This window comes from Beta vulgaris, chromosome 8 (assembly GCF_026745355.1).
Source record: "Beta vulgaris subsp. vulgaris cultivar EL10 chromosome 8, EL10.2, whole genome shotgun sequence".
Lineage (NCBI taxonomy): Eukaryota > Viridiplantae > Streptophyta > Magnoliopsida > Caryophyllales > Amaranthaceae > Beta > Beta vulgaris.
Window position 1 is genome coordinate 6,889,007 of NC_079209.1, and position 23,592 is coordinate 6,912,598.

General features: G+C 33.5%; 3 protein-coding genes and 1 non-coding gene across 8 annotated transcripts; 3 read left to right on the forward strand and 1 right to left on the reverse strand.

Annotated features, from left to right (window-relative positions):
• Positions 1-482: 482 nt before the first annotated feature.
• Positions 483-1,187, forward strand: LOC104900907 (uncharacterized). Its single transcript, XM_010688437.1, has one exon. The coding sequence runs from the start codon at positions 483-485 to the stop codon at positions 1,185-1,187; it is 705 nt and encodes a 234-aa protein (XP_010686739.1).
• A 2,212-nt stretch (positions 1,188-3,399) lies between these two features.
• LOC104900882 (tonoplast dicarboxylate transporter) lies at positions 3,400-12,279 on the reverse strand. The gene is made up of 6 exons (XM_010688412.4): positions 11,654-12,279; positions 8,006-8,486; positions 6,938-6,981; positions 5,876-5,971; positions 4,779-5,289; positions 3,400-3,840 (listed from the first exon to the last, which is right to left on the reverse strand). The coding sequence occupies exons 1-6, from the start codon at positions 12,200-12,202 to the stop codon at positions 3,779-3,781; spliced, it is 1,743 nt and encodes a 580-aa protein (XP_010686714.1). The 5' UTR covers positions 12,203-12,279; the 3' UTR covers positions 3,400-3,778.
• Positions 12,280-17,020: 4,741 nt separating this feature from the next.
• Positions 17,021-17,136, forward strand: LOC130589965 (small nucleolar RNA SNORA14). Its single transcript, XR_008967480.1, has one exon. It is a non-coding gene; the product is annotated as a small nucleolar RNA SNORA14 (small nucleolar RNA).
• Positions 17,137-19,613: 2,477 nt separating this feature from the next.
• Positions 19,614-23,310, forward strand: LOC104900908 (F-box protein CPR1). Of its 5 annotated transcripts, none has more exons than XR_007269122.2 (3): positions 19,614-21,087; positions 21,202-21,273; positions 22,911-23,310. XR_007269122.2 is itself a non-coding variant. In XM_057391168.1 (3 exons), exons 2-3 carry the CDS (start codon positions 20,681-20,683, stop codon positions 22,948-22,950), a joined length of 447 nt encoding a protein of 148 aa, XP_057247151.1. In that variant the 5' UTR covers positions 19,614-19,787; positions 20,362-20,680; the 3' UTR covers positions 22,951-23,310. The 5 variants fall into 5 exon arrangements, 1 of the variants encoding a protein (XP_057247151.1); XM_057391168.1 differs by lacking the exon at positions 21,202-21,273 and having other exon boundaries at positions 19,614-19,787; positions 20,362-21,087; XR_007269119.2 differs by lacking the exon at positions 21,202-21,273 and having other exon boundaries at positions 19,614-19,787.
• Positions 23,311-23,592: the final 282 nt, after the last annotated feature.

Genomic DNA, 23,592 nt, shown 5'->3' on the forward strand with positions numbered 1-23,592 from the left:
CTTTGATCCCCTCAGACTTTCACTGCCCTTTGCCGTCGCACAGCCCACGCGCCACCATGGCCGACGACACTCCTTCCTTTTCCCCTCATTCGTCCTCCCTTTCTTCCTCTATTTCTTCTTCTCTTCCTAATGCCAACATCAAACAAAGTATTCCCATCACACTTGACATGGAAAATGTGCAATACTCCACGTGGGCGGAGTTGTTTAAGATTCATTCACGTTCCAACCGCGTGATCCATCACATTATCCCTTCTTCCAAGGTTAAGGGACCAACCACGGATAATGAGAAAGAAGAGTAGCCCACCATTGATGCAACAGTTTTTAAATGGATCTATGATGACACCATTTTCGCGGACTTACTTAACACTATTCTTGAGCCCGACTTAACGGCTTTAGGGGCATGGGAACGTCTCTGCGGCATTTTTCAAGACAATAAATCTTCAAGGGTCGTCACCCTTGAACAAGAATTTTCCAATACATCTATGGAAGATTTTCCGAATGCATCCACCTATTGTCAACGGTTGAAGATGTTGGCCGATCAACTTAAGAATGTGGATGCTCCGGTATCCAACAATCAGTTGGTTTTGCAAATGGTTGCGGGTCTCACGGATGCATACAATGGCGTTGGTACCCTTCTCCGTCAAAGTGACCCGCTTCCTCCCTTTTATCAAGCTCGCTCTATTCTAATGCTTGAGGAAGCCGGGTTATCCAAAAAGGCCTCCCTTGGCTCTTCTTCTTCAGCCTTGTTGATGGATTTGTCCCGGTCCGATTCTCCTTCTCATCAGAATTTGAATGGTGGTAAGTCAAGCAAAAACCGCTCCACCACCTCCGCCAGAAAAAACGGTAAGCGAGGTGGTGGTGGCGGTAAGGGGGGTGGTCGGAACACCACCGGTGGCCACCAGCAGCAGGCGGCAACTCAACAGCAGGGTGGTTGGTTTACTGGGAGTCAGCCCACTCCTTTTCCTTCTTGGAGGGGTTGGCCTTATGGTTGGCCCATGCCACCTTGCCCGTTTCCCAGTCAAGGCTGGGCTCGGCCCAATTCATTCTCTGAGCAGCAGGTGGGTTCCCCAGCAGGGGTTCTGGGCCCACGCCCAGCAGCCTATGCTGCTGAAACTTCTCCATTTCAACCCACCGATATTGAGGCAACTTTCCACACTCTTGGGCTCACCCCTCCGGACCCGAATTAGTACATGGATACGGGTGCAACTTCTCACATGACCTCCTCTAAAGGTACTTTCTCGTCTTATTTTGATTTGAGCAAAAATGATGTTATTATTGTTGGAAATGGCCATACTATTCCGATTAGTGGTTATGGATGTTGAACCCTAGTTTTGATGATGACAAAGAAACAAAGATGCAAACTAAGTAGTGAACTAATGAGTTATTTAAGTGTATGGTGTTTAAGGTATCAATGAAAGGAACTGGGAGAATACGAAGTCAAGGAAGAAGTCAAGAGAGGATTTCAAAGGCTAAGTAAAGAAGTTTCTAAGTTGATACTGGAGCAAGCATTGGATCAAGAAGAAATAGAAGCTAGCGTTTTATTTTCTAGTTCCAATGTAAAGAACAAAGAAAGAATGGTAAGGAACAGTGGCAGTTTATTTGAGAATGAGAGTTGTTCCTTTGTAAGGAACAAACTAAGTGGCACTAAACGAATATGTTAAAGGAACTTGTTAATAAAAGGAACTAGACTTAGGCGTGCAACAATATAACGGTTAAAATTATATTTGAGTAAGTCATGCCTAAATTATAGGAAATTAGTTATATCTAATTTCAAATGATAAAATCAGTTTTAAAAAGAAAATATGTTTAAGAAAAAGATTTTATTTTTCGGAAAAATTAAGAAAATAAATATCCGGTTTTATAAAGAATTTGTTTAAAAGATATTATTTTCTTAAAGATTAAAAATTCAATTTTGAATATAAAAAGTGTTTTTATAAAACTGATTTTCGGATAAAGCTCAAGGAACTCCTATTACTTAGGAGTAATGGCTAAAGTATATCCACGTTCATTTATAGTTCATGGGATCATGGGACATGATGTGAAACGTGTTCCTTAGGGGAAGGAACATCATGGGTTAATGGACTAAACATGTACTCTAGTTTTAATCCCACGTTCTTCATGATTAACACTATAAATATAGAAGTCTAGATAAGTTCCAAAATGTGTCTGACTAAGTAATTAAGTGAGTTTAACTAATTAAGTGTCAGTGCCTTCATTCTCTCATAATAGCCATTTGTTCTTTGCCTTCTTACTCTAATTCCACTAAGCTTATTTCGATCAATTGTATTTTGGTTTTTGGGGTAAGGGAACTTTGAGTGAAGTTCTGTAAGAGAGAGGCTTTGAGTGAAGCTTGTATGTGTGAGAAAACTTCGAGTGAAGTTGAGAGGAACTGCTGTTAAGGGAACAGTGGCTCAGGAACTTGAGTTTAGGAACTCAAGGTGTGGCTCGAGTTAGAATTAGGTTGTAACAAAGTTGTTTGGCCTAATTAGTGAAAGTGTTGAGTTTAAAATCCCTAGTGGTCGAGGTTGTTTCTTCTTGTTGGGCCCAAGAAGTTTTTCCTCGTAAAAATCCCTTGTGTTCCTCTAGCTTGTTTATTCGTTTAAGTTTTAATTTCCGCAAAAAGTTACGTTTATTTCTACACCTACAATTCACCCCCCTCTTGTAGTGTTCCTAGGGAAATAACAATGGAGATACGCGTTTGAATTATATTAACCCTTCCTTGACCCTCAAAAATATTTTGCATGCAGCCAAAATTATTAAGAACTTGGTCTCTGTTTGTAAATTCACTACTGATAATTCTGTGACTGTGGAATTTGATCCGTTTGGGTTTTCTGTGAAGGATTTTCAGACGGGGATCCCACTCATGAGATGTGAGAGTCAAGGGGTGTTGTATCCTATCACCACTGCCTTCCAACCTCCTGTTCAGTCTCGTCCTTCTAGCTTTGTCGCTCTTGCACCTTCTCTTTGGCATGATAGGTGGGGTCATCCGGGTGCCTCTATTCTAGATTTTCTTAGGCAAAATAAAACAATTGACAATAATACACTTAGTGACTCAACAGTTTGTTACTCTTGTTCTCTTGGCAAACATGTTAAATTGCCTTTTGTTACTTCTATTTCTAGTAATGTGATGCCTTTTTACATTGTTCATAACGATCTTTGGACTTCTCCCGTTTTGAGCTCTTTGGGCCATGAGCAAGAGTGGATGCAAGTGCATGGTTTGTGCAATTTGGATGAGTAGGGGAACTAGTAATGTTGTGGTTGGAACTTCTAACATTGCCTTTTAGAGTGCCTATAATAATGTCTTAAATGAATCTTGAGTGGTTGGAACTTCTACATTGACTAATTGATGGCAAGTTACTGTTCTCTTCCTATAAAGCCAATTATTGAGATAGGGAAACATAAATCAAAGTTTCATGATGTTGGTATGAAAGTACTTTCCAGATATTACCAAAATGTACATATTTCTTACAAGACATGTTCTCAATCTATCATACAATCACAAAAGGTCCCTCAAGTAGAATTGAGGAGGAACCAATAATCTAGCTCTAGCAGCAAGGCTAATCAGGAATGTACTATTCTATACAAATTTAGTTGTCATATTACTAGTTTATATTATACCATAATATGACAACCTATTCAATGGAATATGCATCTTTGATCTCTGGCTCATGATGCTATATTATACAACTATGTATACAAGAAATCAGCCAAAATGCTGTTCCCTGCTAGAGTAATCCTTGACGAAAGTTATACACAGACTTGTACAAAACTTGAATGCTTATAAGCTGCGCCAAGTTAAAGGGTACATCACCACTTTACTCGTTCCAAAGACGTAGGCTCCTGGTCAAGAGAAAATAGAATGAAAGTGAATTGATTTTCCTTACATCGCCACATCCAAGCATAACTCATATATATTTAGGAAAATTTATAAAAGTTTCTAGCAATTACTTTGCAGAAGAGTTTTGGGTTTATCAATAACAATATTGTATAAAGTGTACTTACAATAAACATATCGTATTACAGAATAAATACCGTTACTACTTTATCATAAGTTATTGTAAAGTCTGCATCTTTTAACACTTCCTATTTTGGTAATAATGAACGTTTTCCCTTGCAAATTATATTGGATTATACCATGTATGGTGTGCATGTATGCGAAGTTCGCTTTTGTCAAAGGACCAACTCAACCAAAAGCTTAAGCTGATGGTTGAGGCCCCAGGAACAGATTTATACTTGTTAAATATGGGCCTGGGCCGCACCCATTACAAGGAGAGATAGTCCACTTCACAACACAAAGGAGGTTCCACCTTAAAACCATATGGCAATAAGGGGAGTAATCCCTTTGCATTATAAAGTGAACTCATCTCTCTTATTTAATCAATGTGGGACACTCACATGTGGTGTGCGCTATATATCATAGCTTCAACAATACTCTATCACGCCCCCTCACGCAAGAGCCCTTTGGGCTTGAAGTGTGGATGCAACACAGGTCTCCCTCATACCTAGCGCAAAATATTCCACCGAGAAAGGAGGGGTGGATGAGATTCGAACCCGTGACCTTTTTGTCACGCTGGCTCTTGATACCATGTCAAAGGGCCAACTCAACCAAAAGCTTAAGCTGATGGTTGAGGCCCCAGGAATAGATTTATACTCTATCGGCTTTAGTTAAAGATGCGCACGGATTATGGTTATGAGAGTATGATGATGCACATAATGGTTCTAAAACTAATAAATAAATACTCTCTTCCAACAATTACAAAGAAATTAAAGTTGCTTACCAAGAGTATGCATGAGAAGAGATAAAACAATGGTGCCAGCAATCTTCAAAGGAAGGCCAACTTTGAGCATATCCTTAATATCAATATGCCCAGTTGAAAAGCCAACAATATTGGAGGGGGTTCCAGTAGGAAGTAAGTAAGCAAACTGCGCTCCGATCGCCCCAGGGACCATGAGCAAGAGTGGATGCAAGTGCATGGTTTGTGCAATTTGGATGAGTAGGGGAACTAGTAATGTTGTGGTGGCATTATTGGAGGTGAACTCGGTTATGGTTCCACCAATGAGGCATACTGCTGGGGTGATTGCCCAAAATGGGACGGCCTCGAGGAAGTCTAAAGCCTTTGAGAGGACATCGGCGAGGCCACTCGTACGAACTCCATCCGCTATTGCGAATCCAGCGCCTAGTAGTAGGACTATGTTCCAAGGGAGCTTCTTGCACTTGCTCCAATCCATTAATTTTTCTCCCTTTCTCCTCTTGTTTGGTATTATGAACAATAAAGTTGCCATCAACACCTATACATGTGTATATGTACATACATAAGCATCATGAATCTCATACTAATTAAGCTATAGCTATTAAGTAATGATGTGTATATATCTGATGCTTATACAACAAAATTGTACCATAAGATAATTTTTCTATCTACCAAAACATTAGTAGTAGAAAATTGATGATTTACATGATTAGTTTTGCTGATATTCCATGTAAAATCATAAAACTTAGGAATGATCTATTTGATCAAAACAATGTATATGGGCATGCAAAAAAAAAAAAAAATTGGTATAAGTTTTTCAAGATTCTTATCGAGTGATAACCATTTGAAAATATACATACTTATTTAAAGAAAAACCTTATTATCCTGTCAAAAAAAAAAAAAAAAAAACCTTATTAGAATACCATTTCAAATTAGGAAAATTTGTGATGATAGAAATTACTGGTCCAACCCAAATCTACAAGTTTTTATTATAATAAACAAACAAATAATGTTGATATCTCTTGCTGGCTCTTTGACAAGCCCAAACTAATGAAAGCCCAAGTTGTCAAAAAAAAAAAAAGCAAACAAATAAAAAGTACTAATTATATATTATAAGTACTCACACTAGCAGTACCATCACCAGCTCTTCCTTTAAAAAGAGATCCCCATCCAGGAAGATCATCAGTCAAGTTCCTTGTCATCCATAGAACAATCAGCCCCTACATATACTCCCAAGACAGAAATAGAAACCTATTAGTAGAATTTCGTAAAATTCATTTATACATTCGGATTAATTTAAATATGCATGCACCAAAGTCTTAAGAGTAGCATGAACTCATAATAAAATTTACAAATATTAAGTATAACATTAGCTACTTTATATCATGAATTGAGTTGTGTTTATAGATTATAATCCTTTTATCTTGTAATCGTAATAAAATGTAAGAAGTGCAGTATTAGCAGTTCTTTTAGCAACAATTATCAAAAGAGACGGTCTAATTTTAATATAAAAGTAAACTGAATAAGTAAATGGATCAAACAAGTCACCGAAAAAAATTAACCTAGTCACTATTGAGCTAATTCTCTTTCTAATATTGGGCTTACCATTGTCTAATTTTAATTTCAAAATAGATGACCTCTTACAAGACAAACTCTTCTTTTAGTCATGATAATTTGATTTTTGGCGCTGTGGCATATATCATGTATTAACTAGACCATAAAATTTTTAACTAGAATATAAAGACGAGTTTAATAAAATAACTAGTTATTAGGCCCGGGCTATGCCCCGGGTAAGAAAAACTTTCATTTATTAATATAACACTTTATAATAAGAACACTAAATACAACTTAGTCTAGTGGTTAAGACTTTACCATATGTACTTGAGGTCTAGGGATCAAATCCTATACTATGCAATTTCTAAATTTTTTTAATGTACATGGATTACATGAACTAATACTCCTTAGGGAGAGTGCCACGTGGCACATTGACATTCTTTCGCACGCCTTTTAATATATTTGTATAGGTTATTGTGTACGTTATCCAAATACTAACACTCGAAATTTCTCATTAACAAATGTCAAAACATGTTGAGATTCGACAAGGGAGGAAGTATACGTTAATGATGAAGAAGTGAAACTTTTCTTTTGACGGGGAACGAGGGAAGTAGTATAAACTAGAAACTCACCGAGAACACAAACAACACCATCTTTTCTGCAAAGGACATTGGACCTGTGTCCCAAAAGAAAACAATAATTAACGAACAGTCAAATAATCCTTTGACAAGATTCAATGGTCAAATAATAAAATTGGATAAGGTTTAAGAAGTAATCATACAAATTATATTATATGTTATTCTTGATCTTAATTTATGACTTCTTCATAGTTTTGGATAAGATGTTTTTACTCAATCCTTCCTAATCCTACCTGTCAACTACTCAAATCCAAAAAGTACGTGCCAGTGCCACCATAAGCGTCAAAAGGAGTCATATAACTTTAGAGTTTCCACGTATGAATAAGTATAATAGACAGGTATATGAATATATATATATGTGGACTGCATCTTACTTCTTAGATATATATTTGAATAACATTACATATAGCTCATACATTAATAAATTTTATTTAACCTTCCTGATAATTTTTTTTTGGTTTTGCCACTAATCTTGGAAAAATTATCACAAAATATACTAATACAATAATAAGTATTCCCTCTGTTGTAAAATATAAGGCATTCACACTTTATAAAAATTTGCTTTTACCATAAATATCTCTCATATAATATGATAAACAAAAATTATAAAAATTATATCATTGGATTCGTCTTGAAAAATACTATAATAACATTATGTTTTAAAAAAATTTATCAACATAAATTGAGAGCAATTAACGGTCAAAATTCAACCTCAACATCATGTGCCTTATATTTTGAAACAGAGGGAGTATATATCAACCAAAATGATCAGTTCGAAAAATAGATCGACATAGGAGTTGAACAATTCTTTTTTTAATCAAATTTATAACAAACGTTAATGAGTTCTTTAAATTTAGTTGATCTTAATGTATAATTGTAAGTAACTAAAAAGTCGTCTAATTTTCAAAAAGAAAAAAAACCACCAAATGAAATCATCCAGTTCCTATAGAACCTATCTATCATTACTAAAGTACTAAAAAAGATCACCTATTAAAGAATTAATTCGAAAGTGATTAGCCAATTAAAAGAAGCAATCGATTAAATTACTAGTATATACTTTACCTAACAAATCAAGTTCTCTCTTAAGATGAGCCTTATCCAAATAATTGGCAAGAGCACTTGATGCCTCTCTTTTGCAATACAAGCAACAAAGAACACCCCACATAAAGAAGAAGATGATGAGGGCCAAAGGAAACCCAAAGAAGAACCAAGTATTGAAGCTAATGGGGCCCGCTTCAGGAAAATAGCTCTTCCACATTCCAACCAATATCAGGTTGACACCTGTCCCTGTCAACGTAGACATTCCACCAATAGCTGCAGAGTATATTACCCCTAACACCACTGCCCTACAGAACATGTCCACGGCATCGTTTTGCCCCGTCCTTGTCGTTGGAAGTCGTTGTAGGATCCCTGTGGCAACTGGCATCATCATCACGGCGGCTGCCACGTTGTGCATCCACATGCTGACAAATGCCGTCGTGGCACAGATTCCTAGGAGTAAGAGGGGAGGATTTATCGGGTCTCCGCAGAATAGCTGAGTTATCTGCAGATGTATCATATAATATAAAACAATAATGCTTATGATAGAAAATCAATTCATGTAAAAAAAGATCAAACATGAATCACTTAAAATTTACACCTTTAATTATTGATTAAACATATGAATCTAATGTAAGAAGTATATTTCTATTTTATTTAATAATCATCATTTGGTTACAAAGTAAAATTGCTTGTAAGTTTTTGTTTGTGGGGGTAAATGAGCGATTAAGTATAATAATGATGTATATATGGGATGCGATTTCAGATTTTGGGTTCTATATATCCTTATTAGACTTTACCATGTTAGATCGCAAGGACAACGTGGCAGCCATCTTGTAACTATTTCTGGGACTCCCAACCATCAGCTTAAACTTTTGGTTGAGTTGGTCCTTTGACATGGTATCAGAGTCAGCATGACATGAAGGTCACAGGTTCAAATCTCATCCACCCCTCGTTGTGGACTGTTAAGCGCCAGGTATGAGGAAGGCCTGTGATGCATCCACATTCCAAGCCCAATGGGTTATTGCGTGAGGAGACGTGATAGAATATAAACTACTCCTGGGACTCTCAATCATCAGCTGAAACTTTTGATTGAGTAGGTCCTTGACCTGGTATATGGAGACTGTAATCAAAACATTTGATGCGTTTGTGTGGATAACATTGAAGTGCACGTGACGTGGCTTATTATGTGATAATATGTGAACGAACCAACAACTAAGAGAATCTTGAATATACAACTAATATGGGACTATAGAACTTAGGAGTATTAGATTTGAGCCACTGCCCACGCACTGGTTATCCACAAGGCATGCGTCCATGTGCAAGTGATAGTGAAATACATTAGATATAATCAGTCAATTAGATAATTCATAGGTTCCATTACTACATTATTGTACCAACTGTCTTTTTGCTATTATTAGCAGGGAGTGGCTAGGATATGCAAAGATTTATCTCAAACTAGGAAATTTATAATTTATATTAATGAGTTATCCAAGTCTAACAGTTACATTACATCTTATTACGGTTTTGTTATTTGTTTCCCTAATTGGGGTAATGTAATTGTTGAATATATTTCTCAAAAGGGTAATATCAAACTTGAGACTAGGGTCATACTTGGGTTGAGATCTGTTAAATAATTATTATATATATATATATATATAGTGAATAAATTTCAAAAAAGTACATAAATTGATTGTAAAAGTCACTAAAAAATACAACAATTGATCAAAATTAATATCATGGAAAGAATGTATGTGATTAGTAATTGCACTGTTTTCCTATTTTCTTTAAAGATTCTTATATATGTTAACCTATAAATTATAAAGACGTTTGATATTATACATGGTTAGTGGTATCAATAATTTGTCATATACTTTAAACTATTCATTATAGTTTTCCTTATTGTTAATATTATTTTTATAACATGATCAATTTCTATATAAAGTAACACTTTCGCCATTTAGTGACACATTAATAAATTAAAAGATATATATTTATTTGATTGAACTATGGGTAATTGGTTGCTAAGGATAGGAGTTAGCTCAACCCTTGGCCCTTGAGGTCAGGGGTTCGATCCTTACCCCCAACAATGTTGAGGTATTTTCTTTGCATGCTATTCATGTCTTACCAGCCAATACTTAATTTCCTAATAATAAAAAAAAGGTAATTGGTTGCCATATAGAATAATATATACATTGGCTTCATACGATAGTGTAGAGAAAAGCAAACACCGATTTTTCATATGAAATTTATGGTCAATTTCTAAGAATTTAGAAATCTGATCAATAAATGTTTCATTTCTTTTTATTGTCACTTGAGCTTATTAGTAATTTTTTTTGCTTAAAAAGAAAATTACCAATAAATTAATTGTAAGAAACTTTTATACTCTACAACTCAAAGTTATCTTATTGACTGTTTAAAATTCTTGTTTTGAAAATAATTTTAATGTTATTTAAATTTATATGATATTGATTGTTGAAATTAGTCTCCAAACATAGGGATTTAGTAGAATAGTCAAAAGTATAATAGAAATTTGTTTAGATTACGAGGAAGTAGCTTATCGTAAACGTACATCAACAAATAGAACATCATCTATCTAGCCTTTTACGTACTCTTGCACAAGCAAATTCTTAATCCTACCTCTTCCCACACACACAATTAAATAGAAATAGGGGGGAAAAAAAGCTATTTGTAGTTTGCGTAGTTCATTTGCATTTTGCCAAAATACTACGGTACGTATCACTTTCAAATCTAGGATAAGCACGCACGTAATTAGTATTAGGAAGCAATCAGTTGAATTTAGGAAAGTCAGGCAGCTTCTAGCCTATATTCAACAGATTAATTCCTAATATATTACTTTTCAACTACATTACTGGGCTATAACTGTACACAAACTAAATTGAAGTTAAGGCATGTTGGTCGTCATCCTCACAAATTCAAAAGAATGCAACTGTTTTAAGTTTGTAAAAGTATATTGAGTTTCTAAATGATTTTATATAATCTTATTATTGTTAGCACATTTTCATCCATTCATATCATTAAAATCTAACATACAAAAATCATTTTTTTTCTACATTTAAATGTAACAAACATATACTTCGTCCTTTTAAAATATATGAAACGCTTGTTTCAAAAAATTCTTATACAAAAGAGAAAAACATTTCATTTATTTCAAAACGGAGGAAATATACGCTATTAATATGTCAACTTTTTGACTTTTATGAATTAAATAGAAAGACCAAGAAAAATGTACTTATAATTAACAATTTAACATGATGGTTTAGACTTTAGAAGAACCGTTTCAAATGGTACTCGTAATGCTAAGGGGTTTTACAACCCTTACAGCAAGAAATCTAGGAAATGGAAAGATTTATCTTAAACTGTTAGATAATTATTAGTTGATTAGGTTTTACTAATAGATCTAGACCCATACACTCAATGGCGAATTTTCATTGGGGAAGGCCTGGACCTGGCCCCTCGTAGATTTCTTTTAAAAAAAAATTAAGACTTGTAGTTTAAAGCCCAAAACCCAGCATACAAAAACAAGTTACACGGTATCATAATATGTTATTGCAGAAAAATCTGACCCGATAACAAATCTTTCAATATCCGCCACTGCAATACACTAAACAAATATATATAGAGTGACAAGAAATAAAGTTTAGGACTTACGTTCAAGGCCAATCTCTTGTGAATATTGTAATGCTCAACAGCAAGAGCAAGAATGAAACTACCAAGCACAAGAGAAATAACATCATCCATATAAGACTTGGCAACCACATCGGCGGAGGCGATACCGAACATCGGAAAAAGAAACAGCGGTGACATGGAGGTGACCGGCATAGGGACCGCCTCGGTAAGCCACCACGTGAAAATCCATGTAAGGATGCCTAACATATTTCTACTTGAGTCTAACTCACCAACTTTCACAAACAAGCATACTAACCCACATAATAAGGGTCCTAGGAACACAAAGAATGTATTAGGTGTGGCAAGGGACAGAATAAGAGAGGGGGAAACCTCTTGATTAAGATTGTTGAGATTGATTGGAAGAAGAGGTGATTTAAGATCGACGGTGGGAGTTGATAAATGATCATGTTTATGGTGGTCATTTGTAACATTCATTGTTAAAAAGAATGAGAAAAAATGAGAGAAGGGAAAAAAAAAAGGCGAAAAAAATACTAGGATTTGAGAGAAATAAGCAAGGGACAAATTAAACATAAGAATAAAGATATGTTGCTATTTATGCAAAATTGGATTTTGCTATTGGATAACATGAAAGAACATGGATTGCCTAGAGTTGTCTCTTCGACGTTTTATGACCATTCTCCTGTAATAATAATAATCTATATATCAATATAGTAATTTGAATTTGGAGTCGCTTTTAGATTAATATACTTTGAAAGAGTGTCACATGATTTTCTTGTATTCTATCTGAAAGAAACAAAATTATCATCCATATTGCTTATTTTTAATTTGTGCGTACTTTACTATTAACCAGTACAAATTTGATGGAAGCAAATATTTCATTATTGTTGGGGGAAGTGTGTTGGGGTTTGTTGGGCTTTTGGGTGAGTGGCTTTGTGCGAGAGCAGCCCAGAGAAAATTTATCTTACCATGGTGTAACAACTCACAAACTATCGCTTCTCGTAAAAAGAACTCAAATGACATGAAATAAATGACATAATGACATTAGTTCATGTCACTTTATTTGTATAGTACTAGTCCATGTCATTCTTTTCGGAATCTATATGATTATAAATGTTACACAATAATATACTTCCTCCGTTTAGAAATAGTGGCAGTATTTGTATAGTGTTTACTATTCACATCTTACACTTTGATGGTCTTTGGTGATTTATATTTTAGGAAAAATTAAACATAGTCATATGAGATCTTGTTAGATTCGTCTCAATGTATATTTTTTTAATATCAACTTTTTATAATTTCTACTTATTGATAATTAGAGATATAAATGTTTGAAATAAGGCATTGGCGAACGTGAAAATCGGAAATGGTGCAACTATTTCTAGACGGAGGAAGTATGTTGTAACATGTTACACCCAAGACACACTCATAATTTAATCAAAATTAAAAACTGAGGAAGTACACCCCTAAAAGTGCAGCATATAAACGGATAAGGGCATGTTCTCTTCGGCATAAAACAGCTGAACTGAATTGAATTGATTGGAGCTGAACTGAACTGAATTGAATTGAATTGAACTGAATTAAATTAAATTGAATTGAATTGAATGTAATAAATATATAAATAATATTCAAACAATAATGCTATGAATATTATATATAATTATAATGATAAGTAATAATCATGAATAATAATAATAATAATAATAATAATAATAGTATTTTGAATATTTTTAAATGATAGTTATAAATAAATTGTGCTAATAATCATAAATCAATAATAATAATAATTAATGATAATTAAAATAATTATTTTATATTATTTGTATTAATATATTAATACTTGATGATGATATATAATAATAATAATAATATCTAAGAAGTAAATTAATATTACTATTTTAATCATTAGATTTAATAATATAGTAATATTTAGTAATTAAAATAATGATTGGGTTGGACCGCGAAAATTAAATCATAAACCGTCTTGACGCGATTTGATTGGTTTATGGGTAAAAAAACGTGGGTTTATTTGTGCTTTGACCTAAACTACGTTCCTCCTAATAATAATAGTAATAATAATGAGTAAAGCTATAATAAACAAAATAATATAGAGAAACAACAACAACAACAACAACAACAACAACAACAACAACAACAACAACAACAACAACAACAACAACAACAACAACAACAACAACAATAATAATAATAATAATAATAATAATAATTAATAGTAATAATATAAAAATAAATAATAATAATAATAATAATAATAATAATAATAATAATAATAATAATAATAATAATAATAATAATAATGATAATAACAATAATAAGAGTAATTAGTAAAATATATTATACCAAGATAATAATAATATTTAACAAAATGATTATAAAAGAATGGAGCTGAACTGAACTGAGCTGAGCTGAACTGAACTGAGCTGAACTGAACTGAACTGATTGGAGCTGAACTGGGGAGAACAGACCCTAAACCTATAAAAACTGCTCTAAATCAAAAAAATTCTAATAGTAGTCAAATCTTACATTGATAATTTTTTTGATAGTTTTAAATTAATAATTTAATTAGGCTTTTGCTATTGACCTTTTGCATCTTAGGAGAGCTTATTAATTAGTTATCTTGATGAAGATTCAAGTTGATCCGTTCAGAGAATGGATTGATTTCTTTTTCCGACCTAATCTCAAATACTTTTTCAGAGTTTGCATGCATATCTTAATTCTTATCGGTAATCCTGAAAATAATTACTAGCTCTACCGTTTAAGAGTCAGCAAGCTAACTCGATAAACACAGAAAACTCCTAAAACTGTAGTTCATGAAAGATTATGTATAAAGTTCAATGAAACTCATTACTCTTAAACTTTATAGATAATGACTTTTATAATTTACCTAAAGTAATAATAAACAATTATTATTATTATTATTATTATTATTATTATTATTATTATTATTATTATTATTATTATTATTATTATTATTATTATTATTATTATTATTATAGGGAATAAATGACACAAATAGAATTTTATAGGACACTCTTAATAAAAAAAAAATACTTCCTTCGTAACATAATAACTATAATAAATAAGTATTATTTATAAAAGTATGAGACGTAAAATATTCATTTGCTGATTGTGTTATAGAGAAAGTACAATTAATCACTTAAAATTAGTTGACACTTCCATTATTATAAACTTGAGTATGACAATCTTAAAAAAGAGGTATGACGAGCTATAGACCATAATGCATTCGGATAAGTGTCGTTGCTTTCTTATCCATAATCTGGTGGGAAGAAAAAAGATAAATTGAAAGAGGAAAATAAGGAAATAAAATGCTACGTAGTCCTCACTATATAAGTACTCCATATGACTAGGATCAACTAATAATAATTACTGGTATAGATCAATAAGAAGATTTAAAAAGGGTGACATAGAAGTGTTACAATATTCAATATACTCCTATGTTATGTGATTGCTCATACTACTTATGCGCCTTTTATAATAAGGGTATGTTCTCATAAAATGATGGAAAAATTATTTTAAAAAAGTCAATTTTTGTGTGATCTTTTTAAAATAACTCAAGGTATAAATTATTTATGATTGAATTAAGTTTATATGACTATTTTCTTCCATTAGGTCAAAATACTTACAATCTCAATAACAAGTTATTTTTTATTTTTACTCATTTTTTTTATTCTTTTGCTTTAATTTTTATTATAACCCACCACCCCGATTGAACAACTATCCCTCAAACCCCAACCCCAACCCCATGACATCCACCACCTCAACAACAAGTTATTTTTTTATTCTTTTGTTATGGATTTTGTAAATGGATCATATTATTAAAAGTTTTAAGATCGACATGTGTGTGTGTATGTGTGTCAAATGTATGATGATAACAAAAAACTAATAAAAACACTATATTGTTTATCGTGATGTTTAATGTATTCTCTTGGTCAACTCTTATTTCGGTTAATCAATTGCATAAAATCACTCTAATGAGTAAATGATAGAACGACTCTTCATATGTTATAATATTATATATTATCACCACCGACAATAATAATAACTAGACGATCAATTTCAAAGTTTAATTTATATAAATGATTTATTATTTATAAGCATTATGATTGATATATATGTTTGAAAATAGATATGATGATAATGAGAATACTACTAATACTAATAATAAAGATAAAGTGATGATGATGATGATGATGATGATGATGCTAATAATAATAATAATAATAATAATAATAATAATAATAATAATAATAACAATAATAGTAACAATGCTAATATTAGCAATAACTCCGGCGCCGCACTGCCTCTATGTTAACGAAGAGGAGATCTGTCAGCACTCATTTTTGTGTTTGTTTCGTTTTTTAACCTTTTTTATTATTTTTATTTTCTAAACATCAGATCTGGAGAATGAATTTGAAACCAGATCTGATTTTTTTTTATTTTCTAAATGTTAAACGAAGAGCACCGCACCGCCAGATCTGTTTTTTTTTTTTCTAAATGTTAGGGTTTTTTTTTTATTTTTTTGAATGAATTTGATGTTAGAGTTCATGAATTTATCATTTCGTGTGATATGAACTTGCAAAGGATCTGGAATAATTCTCTTTTTTATATTAGGCTTACCATTGCCTAATTTTAGTTTAAAAGTAGGCGGTCTCTTACAAGACAAACTCTATAAATTACAAAAATTAGACATAACATTTATTACAATCAAATTCGCCTATCCATCTATACTAATTTATAAAAAAGGGTCTCTAACAAAGTCTATATCTCACGTGACACTCTACTCTAAGGCTCTAATGCAAAGGCTCTATTTCTATATCAACTCCTCAATTAAGAAAAGTAACATTGTGTTACATGCGACTTATGAAATGAATGAGAACTTAACCACAAATCCGATATAAGTATATAATATCATCGTTTAGTATTTTAAAATAATATAATAAGGTCTCGTAATTTTAACTTAGTAAAATACTTTTACAAGTAGTTAGATCTTTAACACTTTTATGGTAAAAACCAAGAGACTATCGATATTGATCATATCTCTTACTCCAGTTTCCTTGTTAATAGTTAAGTTGTTGCTTTAATTCCCAAACTTTTAAGGGTTTATATTTTTTAAACATCATGCAATTACGTACTTATTACCTTATCACATCATTCACTAGGGGAAAAAACAGAAGGGCTGCGCTTTTATCAAAAGCGCAGCCCTATGGTTGAAGGGCTGCGCCTTTTTGAAAAAGCGCAGCCCTACAAATAAGAAGGGCTGCGCTTTTTAAAAAAGCGCAGCCCTTCAATGGAAGGGCTGCGCTTTTAAAAAAGCGCAGCCTTCACTTGAGGTTTATTATTTAAAAAGCGCAGCCCTTCATGGTGAAGGGCTGCGCTTTTTAAAAGCGCAGCCCTTCTATGTAAGGGCTGCGCTTTTTAAAAAGCGCAGCCCTTCTCATGTAGGGCTGCGCTTTTTTAAAATAAGCGCAGCCCTTCCTGAAAAATTTTGAAATTTCGAACGCGGGCTTTGAAATATTGAGCGGGATTCAGAATATATTATCCCTCATTCTCTCTCCTCTCTCACGTCCCTCATTATTCCTTTCCTCCTTCTCTACATCCCTCCTCCTCTCCTCCTTCTCTCTAATCTCTCAAAAATCCCAAAATTTGCGACAAAAACCTTGAAATGATTTGCACAATCATGCGACGGAGTCCGATTGCCTATTGTGATACCTTTTCGGAAGCGGAAGAGCCAACGAGTCAAACTCACCGCTATGCCGTGATGTTTAGGTTTTTAAGCCATCCGAGTTGTTTAAGCCTCCAAATAGCCATTTTAAGTTTTTCCGAAATTTTTTTTTCCCTTAAATTATGTATTAGGGTTTTGTTTTATGTATTTAAACATTATTAGGTTATGTTGAGTAGTTCTTGTATTTTCAGATCTATAATGTTCTTGTATACTTCTCTTTGTTTTGATTAATGTTCTTGTATACTTCTCTTTGTTTTGATTAATGTTCTTGTATACTTCTCTTTGTTTTGATTAATGTTCTTGTATACTTCTCTTTGTTTTGATTAATGTTCTTGTATACTTCTCTTTGTTTATTTTGATTAATGTAATTGCATACTTCTCTTTGTATATAATTTCTTGTATTTTCATCTTTGTTTTGATTAATGTCTTCTTGTATACTTCTCTTTGTATATTAGTTTTTGTTCCTTTTTTTCATTTTCGTTTCATTCTTTTTTTGTTTTGGGTTAGTATTTTCGTTTCGTTTCGTTTCTCTTCTCTTCTGTTTAATTTCAGAAAATGTGAGATTATGAGTAAAAAAACGTCAAAAAAAATTTTTTTTTTTGGTAGGAAGGGCTGCGCTTTTCTAGCGCAGCCCTACTTAAAAAGTGAAGGGCTGCTACTGAAAGGGCTGCTGTCAAAAAGCGCAGCCCTACAGGCCTTTTTCAGCGCAGCCCTTCTTCTTTTTTCCACTAGTGATTTTTTCCTCATTAGACAAAAAATTATGAAAATTAACAATGTGAGGCATCGCCTGAGACATTCACTAGTTTCCTAAAGTAAGTCTCATTAATTAAAGAGTTAAAATTAAATTCATGCATGCTCATCTGTTAGGGTTGTGAGTGCGTAGCGGAAGCAAAATAAAGATGTAGAGATTGAGATAAATAAATAGAGTTGGAAATATGTGGCAAGAAAAGTAGTAAAAGATGGACACACAATTTAACGTGGGAAAAATCCTCAAATAGAGGCAAAAAACCCACGGACGACGAGTACCCAAAATCCACTATATGAAAATAGGAGAGTACAAGAACCCTAAATATTATTAGAGTGAGTATACAATAAAACTCTCACTATAATACAAACTCATTAAGGAGTAATACAAAAGGAAATAGTGGATTAATATTACAAGGTGGGTTAATATGATAGGAAGGCTTAGTATGTATGGCTTCTAGGATTTGTGGATGTTGGTGGATTATTTTGGTTGGTTTCAAATGGATCATAAACACCTTATTTGTAGGTGTGTAATGGCGGTGTAATAAGTCGGCAAAATATGTGCTCAATTAATTTATATTGGTCTAGAATTTTCCATCACCAACATGCTTCATTTTTGCCGACATAATGCTTAGATATCCTCATATTGTTTCTCTTGATTTCTAGAGAAATCTTGATGAGTGTTTCATGTACAATTTAGCACCAACGTTGACTATTGATAATGAGCCATAAAATTTGGGCCACAAACCCAACATCATCTTTCTTTCTCTCTCTAAAAAACCATAGTTTTACTTTAACTAGTTTGAGGCTACCACCATCATTTCTCGATAGTGCTAAGCCCCAAATTCAATTCCACTTTTATGCATATGTTTTTCTAGTTTTCGTCATTAATAATCTTCTTTTCTCTCTTATTTGGAGAATTTTTCACCTAATTATTGAATTCTCTATCTTTACTAGTGGGAGTCTAGAGTTTGTTCTCTTCGTCTCCTTTTGTGAGAATTTAAAGTCTGATTTTTGTGGTTTGTTGTAGAGATACATTTTATTATTGATGCTTTGTTGTAAAAATTTGCAATCAGTATTGGATTTTCTACATATTTCAATATAGAAATATCTTCTTATAACTAAGTCAGAATGATATATACTCTCATAGAAGGCTAGAAGATTCATCGAACAAACGAGGGTTCAACTGAATTGTCATATTTGGTTAATTGTTATCATAGTTGTATCGTTAAATAATTTTATTGAATTAAGTTAGGTTGTATTTGTCGAGAATTTTTATCATAGACCCGGATATACATGCAATTCTATTTTTTTGCTCATTGCTCATTTAAAACCTCTAAATGAGCATAATCACATAATAGGTAAAGGTTAAAATGACCCGGGTGCATGATCAACGCACTCGTATTTGTCGATTGCAGATGCCGGTAATTTTTCGCTTAAAAAAAAAGTTTAATTCAAGCATAACCACCTACGTAATTTAGAAATTATTTTCTCACAAATACCCCCTCTTTCCCCATCTCATCTTTTGGGCTTATGGGCTGCAAAGATAATCCATGGTATCTTCAAGAGCTCAATTAGGGAAGTCACTTCGTTTATAGCGATTATAAATTCATTATTCACGAACTTTATTTACCCGTTTCGATCTCGTCGGTAATTTCTTCACTTCGTCAGTTTTTTCAGTTTCTTCAATTCCGCAATTAGATTTTGCAATTGAATTCCAAGTTTCGATCTTTTCCCATAATAATAATCTTTTTCAACAAGATGGAAACAATGGAAACTCTTCCTATTGATATAATCACTGATATTTCTCTTAAAATTACCTGCAAAACCACTTCTTCGCTTCAAAAGCGTATGTAAATCATGGTATGATCAAATCAACGGCCTTGATTTCGTCAAAAGCCATTTAAAACGATCATTAACCATTCAATCTAATCTCTATTATGTTTATAGAAAATTTGTTCATCACATTGCTGATTTTGATTGTTTTGATAATGCTGTTGAGTTGAATTACCCTTGTAACTTGTAAGAGACAAGATGATGGTGACGCTAAGATAATAGGATCATGTAATGGGTTGCTTTGTTTTTGGAATTATGATTTTTATAATTTCATTGTGTTTTTATTCAATCCCACCACTCGAACTTACAAAGTGATCCCTGTTTTACCAAGGCCTTCGTGTGTTGCCGGTCTCACTAACAAGTTTATTCATGGGTTTGGTTATGATAGTGTGTAGGATGACTACACATGTGTTAGGATTTCTTCAGTGTGCGGGGAGGGGGCTGTCTCGTACTCTCGTATAGCGAACTTATGGTTTATAGCTTGAAATCGGACTTGTGGATGAGTACTTGATCATGTCCCTATTCGCTCCACGTGTAGGCATGGAGAAGGTGTATTGGTTAATGAGAAGTTACATTGGGCTGATGATATTAGGCTTCATGATCTGACACTTCTTATAGTTAGCTTCGATCTTAGTACACATAGTTTTGGTGAGGTGCCAGGGCCAGTGCTAGTGCCACTGGATGACATTGATGATGTGTCTTCCTATATGTCGATAAATGTGGGGGTTTTAGATGGGTGTTTGTGTATCTTGGTAAACCACCGATATGTATCCGAGATAATGGTAATGAAGGAATACGGGGTGGTTGAATCGTGGAGTAAGCTACTTCGAGTTTGGAAAGGTGAATCCGTCAATGATATAGAGAGGACTACTGCCTACACCAGAAGCAAGAAGGAATTGCTTATAAGGCTTGTCCTTCATAGGTTCGCTTCTATCAACTTAGAAGATATGGTGATTGAAGGATCAATTCCTATTCATGATCCTTCAAGGCAACATGATGTTCATGTTTGCGTGGAGAACCTTCTTATGTTGGATTGCCTTAGTGACCTTCCTGAGAGCGAGCAACAAGGAGAAAACACGAGGAAGAGGAGACGGATGAGAAGAGGAAGGAGGAGGTGATGACACACTCTAGATCTTTAATGCTATGTGACTGTTATATCTCTAATTTCATCTTTGTTTGTATATGTGTATTGGCGTAATTGTCATCTATGCCTTCTTGCTTTCTACAGAAACTGATCACTGACAATCTGACATAAGGCTTCTTGAAATGGATTCACAATGGAAAGAATAAAGATGGAGAAGTTAGTAGTCACTTGCTTCATTTACATTTGTCTTTATGTTTTGGAAACTAATTTTAGCGAGCACAATACCTCATTCTTATCTAGCTCTGAGCTATAACACCATTCGATATTTTCTCAAGTTTCTCCTAAATTGCCCAAATTCATAACTACAGCTTGTTGCTTTACAATATTGCGTGATATCATGCTGAGTGCTCATTCTGCTATTCTGCTATTCTGTTTCTGTTTTGTTGCATAATATTCATTTTTTAGTTTCCTAGTCTTCTGTCAACAAACTGCATCTTTTATTGCTGTCTCAGTTAATGTATTTGACCTTTCTTAGCAAAGCAAATGGTTAGATTCCAGCTAACTGAAGTGATCTATGCTTCAACTTCCGTATTTTCTCGACCATCTAGGATTGCTTGATCACTTAGAATTGATAATTTCTTTTGATTACTCTTATTGTCCCGAAATTGGACTCTTCAGAAAGTGGATTTGCCTGCCTGTGTGAGATCTTAGACATATCTACTATATTGAGAAGCCTTGTCTATCTGATTAGTTGGTTAAGAGGTATATGTTGGTTTCAGAGATTGATCCTCTCCTTTCAGTAATTCTAACAAAAACTAATTAATGGCGACAGAACCAAGGGAAGTTTCTTCTCCTCTCTATCTCCATCCTCTGTGATTGGTTAAGCCACAAAGGCAAAAGAGACACCTCATACTACTATATTATTAATGAATCAAAAACAATCATCCGATTATTGCTAGTAATCTCTACATCTTCACTTCGGTGTATATTTGTTTGGTAACTCTTTATATCCCACAAAATATTTCTATATATAAGTGGTAATGTCAGTTATAATACCTCCAATCACATTGCTTATTGTAGCTTGAGGTTTTACTTGGATTCTTCATTCTTCAATTATTTGGTTAGTGAAGCTGCATGCTTTATTTGTGCTCTTAAAAGCTCATAATTTAAAAAAGACAGCTCGCAGCTTCCTGGCTCCTGTTATTCACCTTCCGATGGTGTAATCTATCTGCTACTTGTGTCTGTTTTTTAGGATAAGCATTCTTCTTTATTTCGCTGATACACTCCCCAGCAGACCTGATACATGTCGCTATTGCAGCTGTTATCTTTGATGTTTCTAGGAGAACTTCAAGTGATGAGGATTTAGGCAGAGATCATTTATGCTTTAACATGCTTATTATCCGCCATGTAGGAACCATTGCTCACTTAGAAGTTGTGAACAGAAGATCTTTGCCTCAGTTTAATTTGTTCTGACTTCTGAACTAGTATTCTTTTGTTTATTAGTATCACCCTGAAATCAGGCCTTTAGAACAGAGCAGAAATCGCATCTGCTTGCCTGAAATAATAAATATCTACGTTTATGGTTATGAGGTATATGATGGTTTTAGATTGGTTTCCTCCTTAAGTAAAGGAGCATGAAAATTCTCCTGAAAATGGAAGGGATAGTGCTGGTTCCGTAAGGCAATGATACCAAAGTTGGAACGATCTCTGTGAGCACATGTACGGGCAAAACTACTTGATTATCTCTTCTGATGTTAGTTCTGCTTTTCTAGTTATACCTTTTAAACTTTAACAATACTTCTGTTTTGCTAGATAATCTTCTTTGTTTAATCTCTTGAATCCTGTTGTTGCAGACTTGCAGCTGATAATATCCTTGATCAATTAGGTGACTGAAGACATCTATGTCTTTGGGCTCAAAATGTTATGAATGGAAGAGCGGTGCGGAGATCTTTCTTTCTGTCATCAAATCGAGTCCGTTATTGGGACATTGTTCCAAATCATAAGACTATCAGATTCTTCTGCAGTATGTGAAGATCCTTAATACCTGGAATCAGCTTATTTTATTGATTTAAAGGATTGTTTAGTAGGTGATAGTATATGATAATATTAGTAATAATCATATATCTGAGTAAGAATAGTTTCAATCCAACGTTCAATTGTTCTTCGTAATGTGACTCTTCCTAGGCATGCGTGTTTGTTAAAAGAATTTCTTTACCATATACTATATATGACCCACTTGTTAATGTTCATTAATGATAGTAATGGTAATATATCTTCGGTGTTGTTTGGTTGACATTGTTTAACATAGAAAGTTAGAATTCCTAGGAAAATTCATGTGAAGTAGAAATTCCTACAATGTTCCACTTTCAATAAAATGGTGGAAATTATTCCCTAGGGTTTATCTTATCAGAAACTACATTATAAATTTCGTCTTTTGCCAAAAACTACTTTATAAAGAAAAGTTGTTAAAACTATCTTTTCTCCCAAAGTTCTCTCAAAAATCCCAAAATTCCCGATTCTTTCCGTTCTTCCCTC

Coding starts and splice junctions, on each gene's coding strand:
- LOC104900907 (XM_010688437.1), top strand. CDS start 483: ATGGAAGATTTTCCGAATGCATCCACCTATTGTCAACGGTTGAAGATG.
- LOC104900882 (XM_010688412.4), bottom strand. CDS start 12,202: ATGTTTAATTTGTCCCTTGCTTATTTCTCTCAAATCCTAGTATTTTTT. Junction 8,487..11,653: donor ACAAGAGATTGGCCTTGAAC/GTAAGTCCTAAA, acceptor ATACATCTGCAG/ATAACTCAGCTATTCTGCGG. Junction 5,972..6,937: donor TGGTGTTGTTTGTGTTCTCG/GTGAGTTTCTAG, acceptor GAGTATATGTAG/GGGCTGATTGTTCTATGGAT.
- LOC104900908 (XM_057391168.1), top strand. CDS start 20,681: ATGTCGATAAATGTGGGGGTTTTAGATGGGTGTTTGTGTATCTTGGTA. Junction 21,088..22,910: donor ATGAGAAGAGGAAGGAGGAG/GTGATGACACAC, acceptor CTGTTGTTGCAG/ACTTGCAGCTGATAATATCC.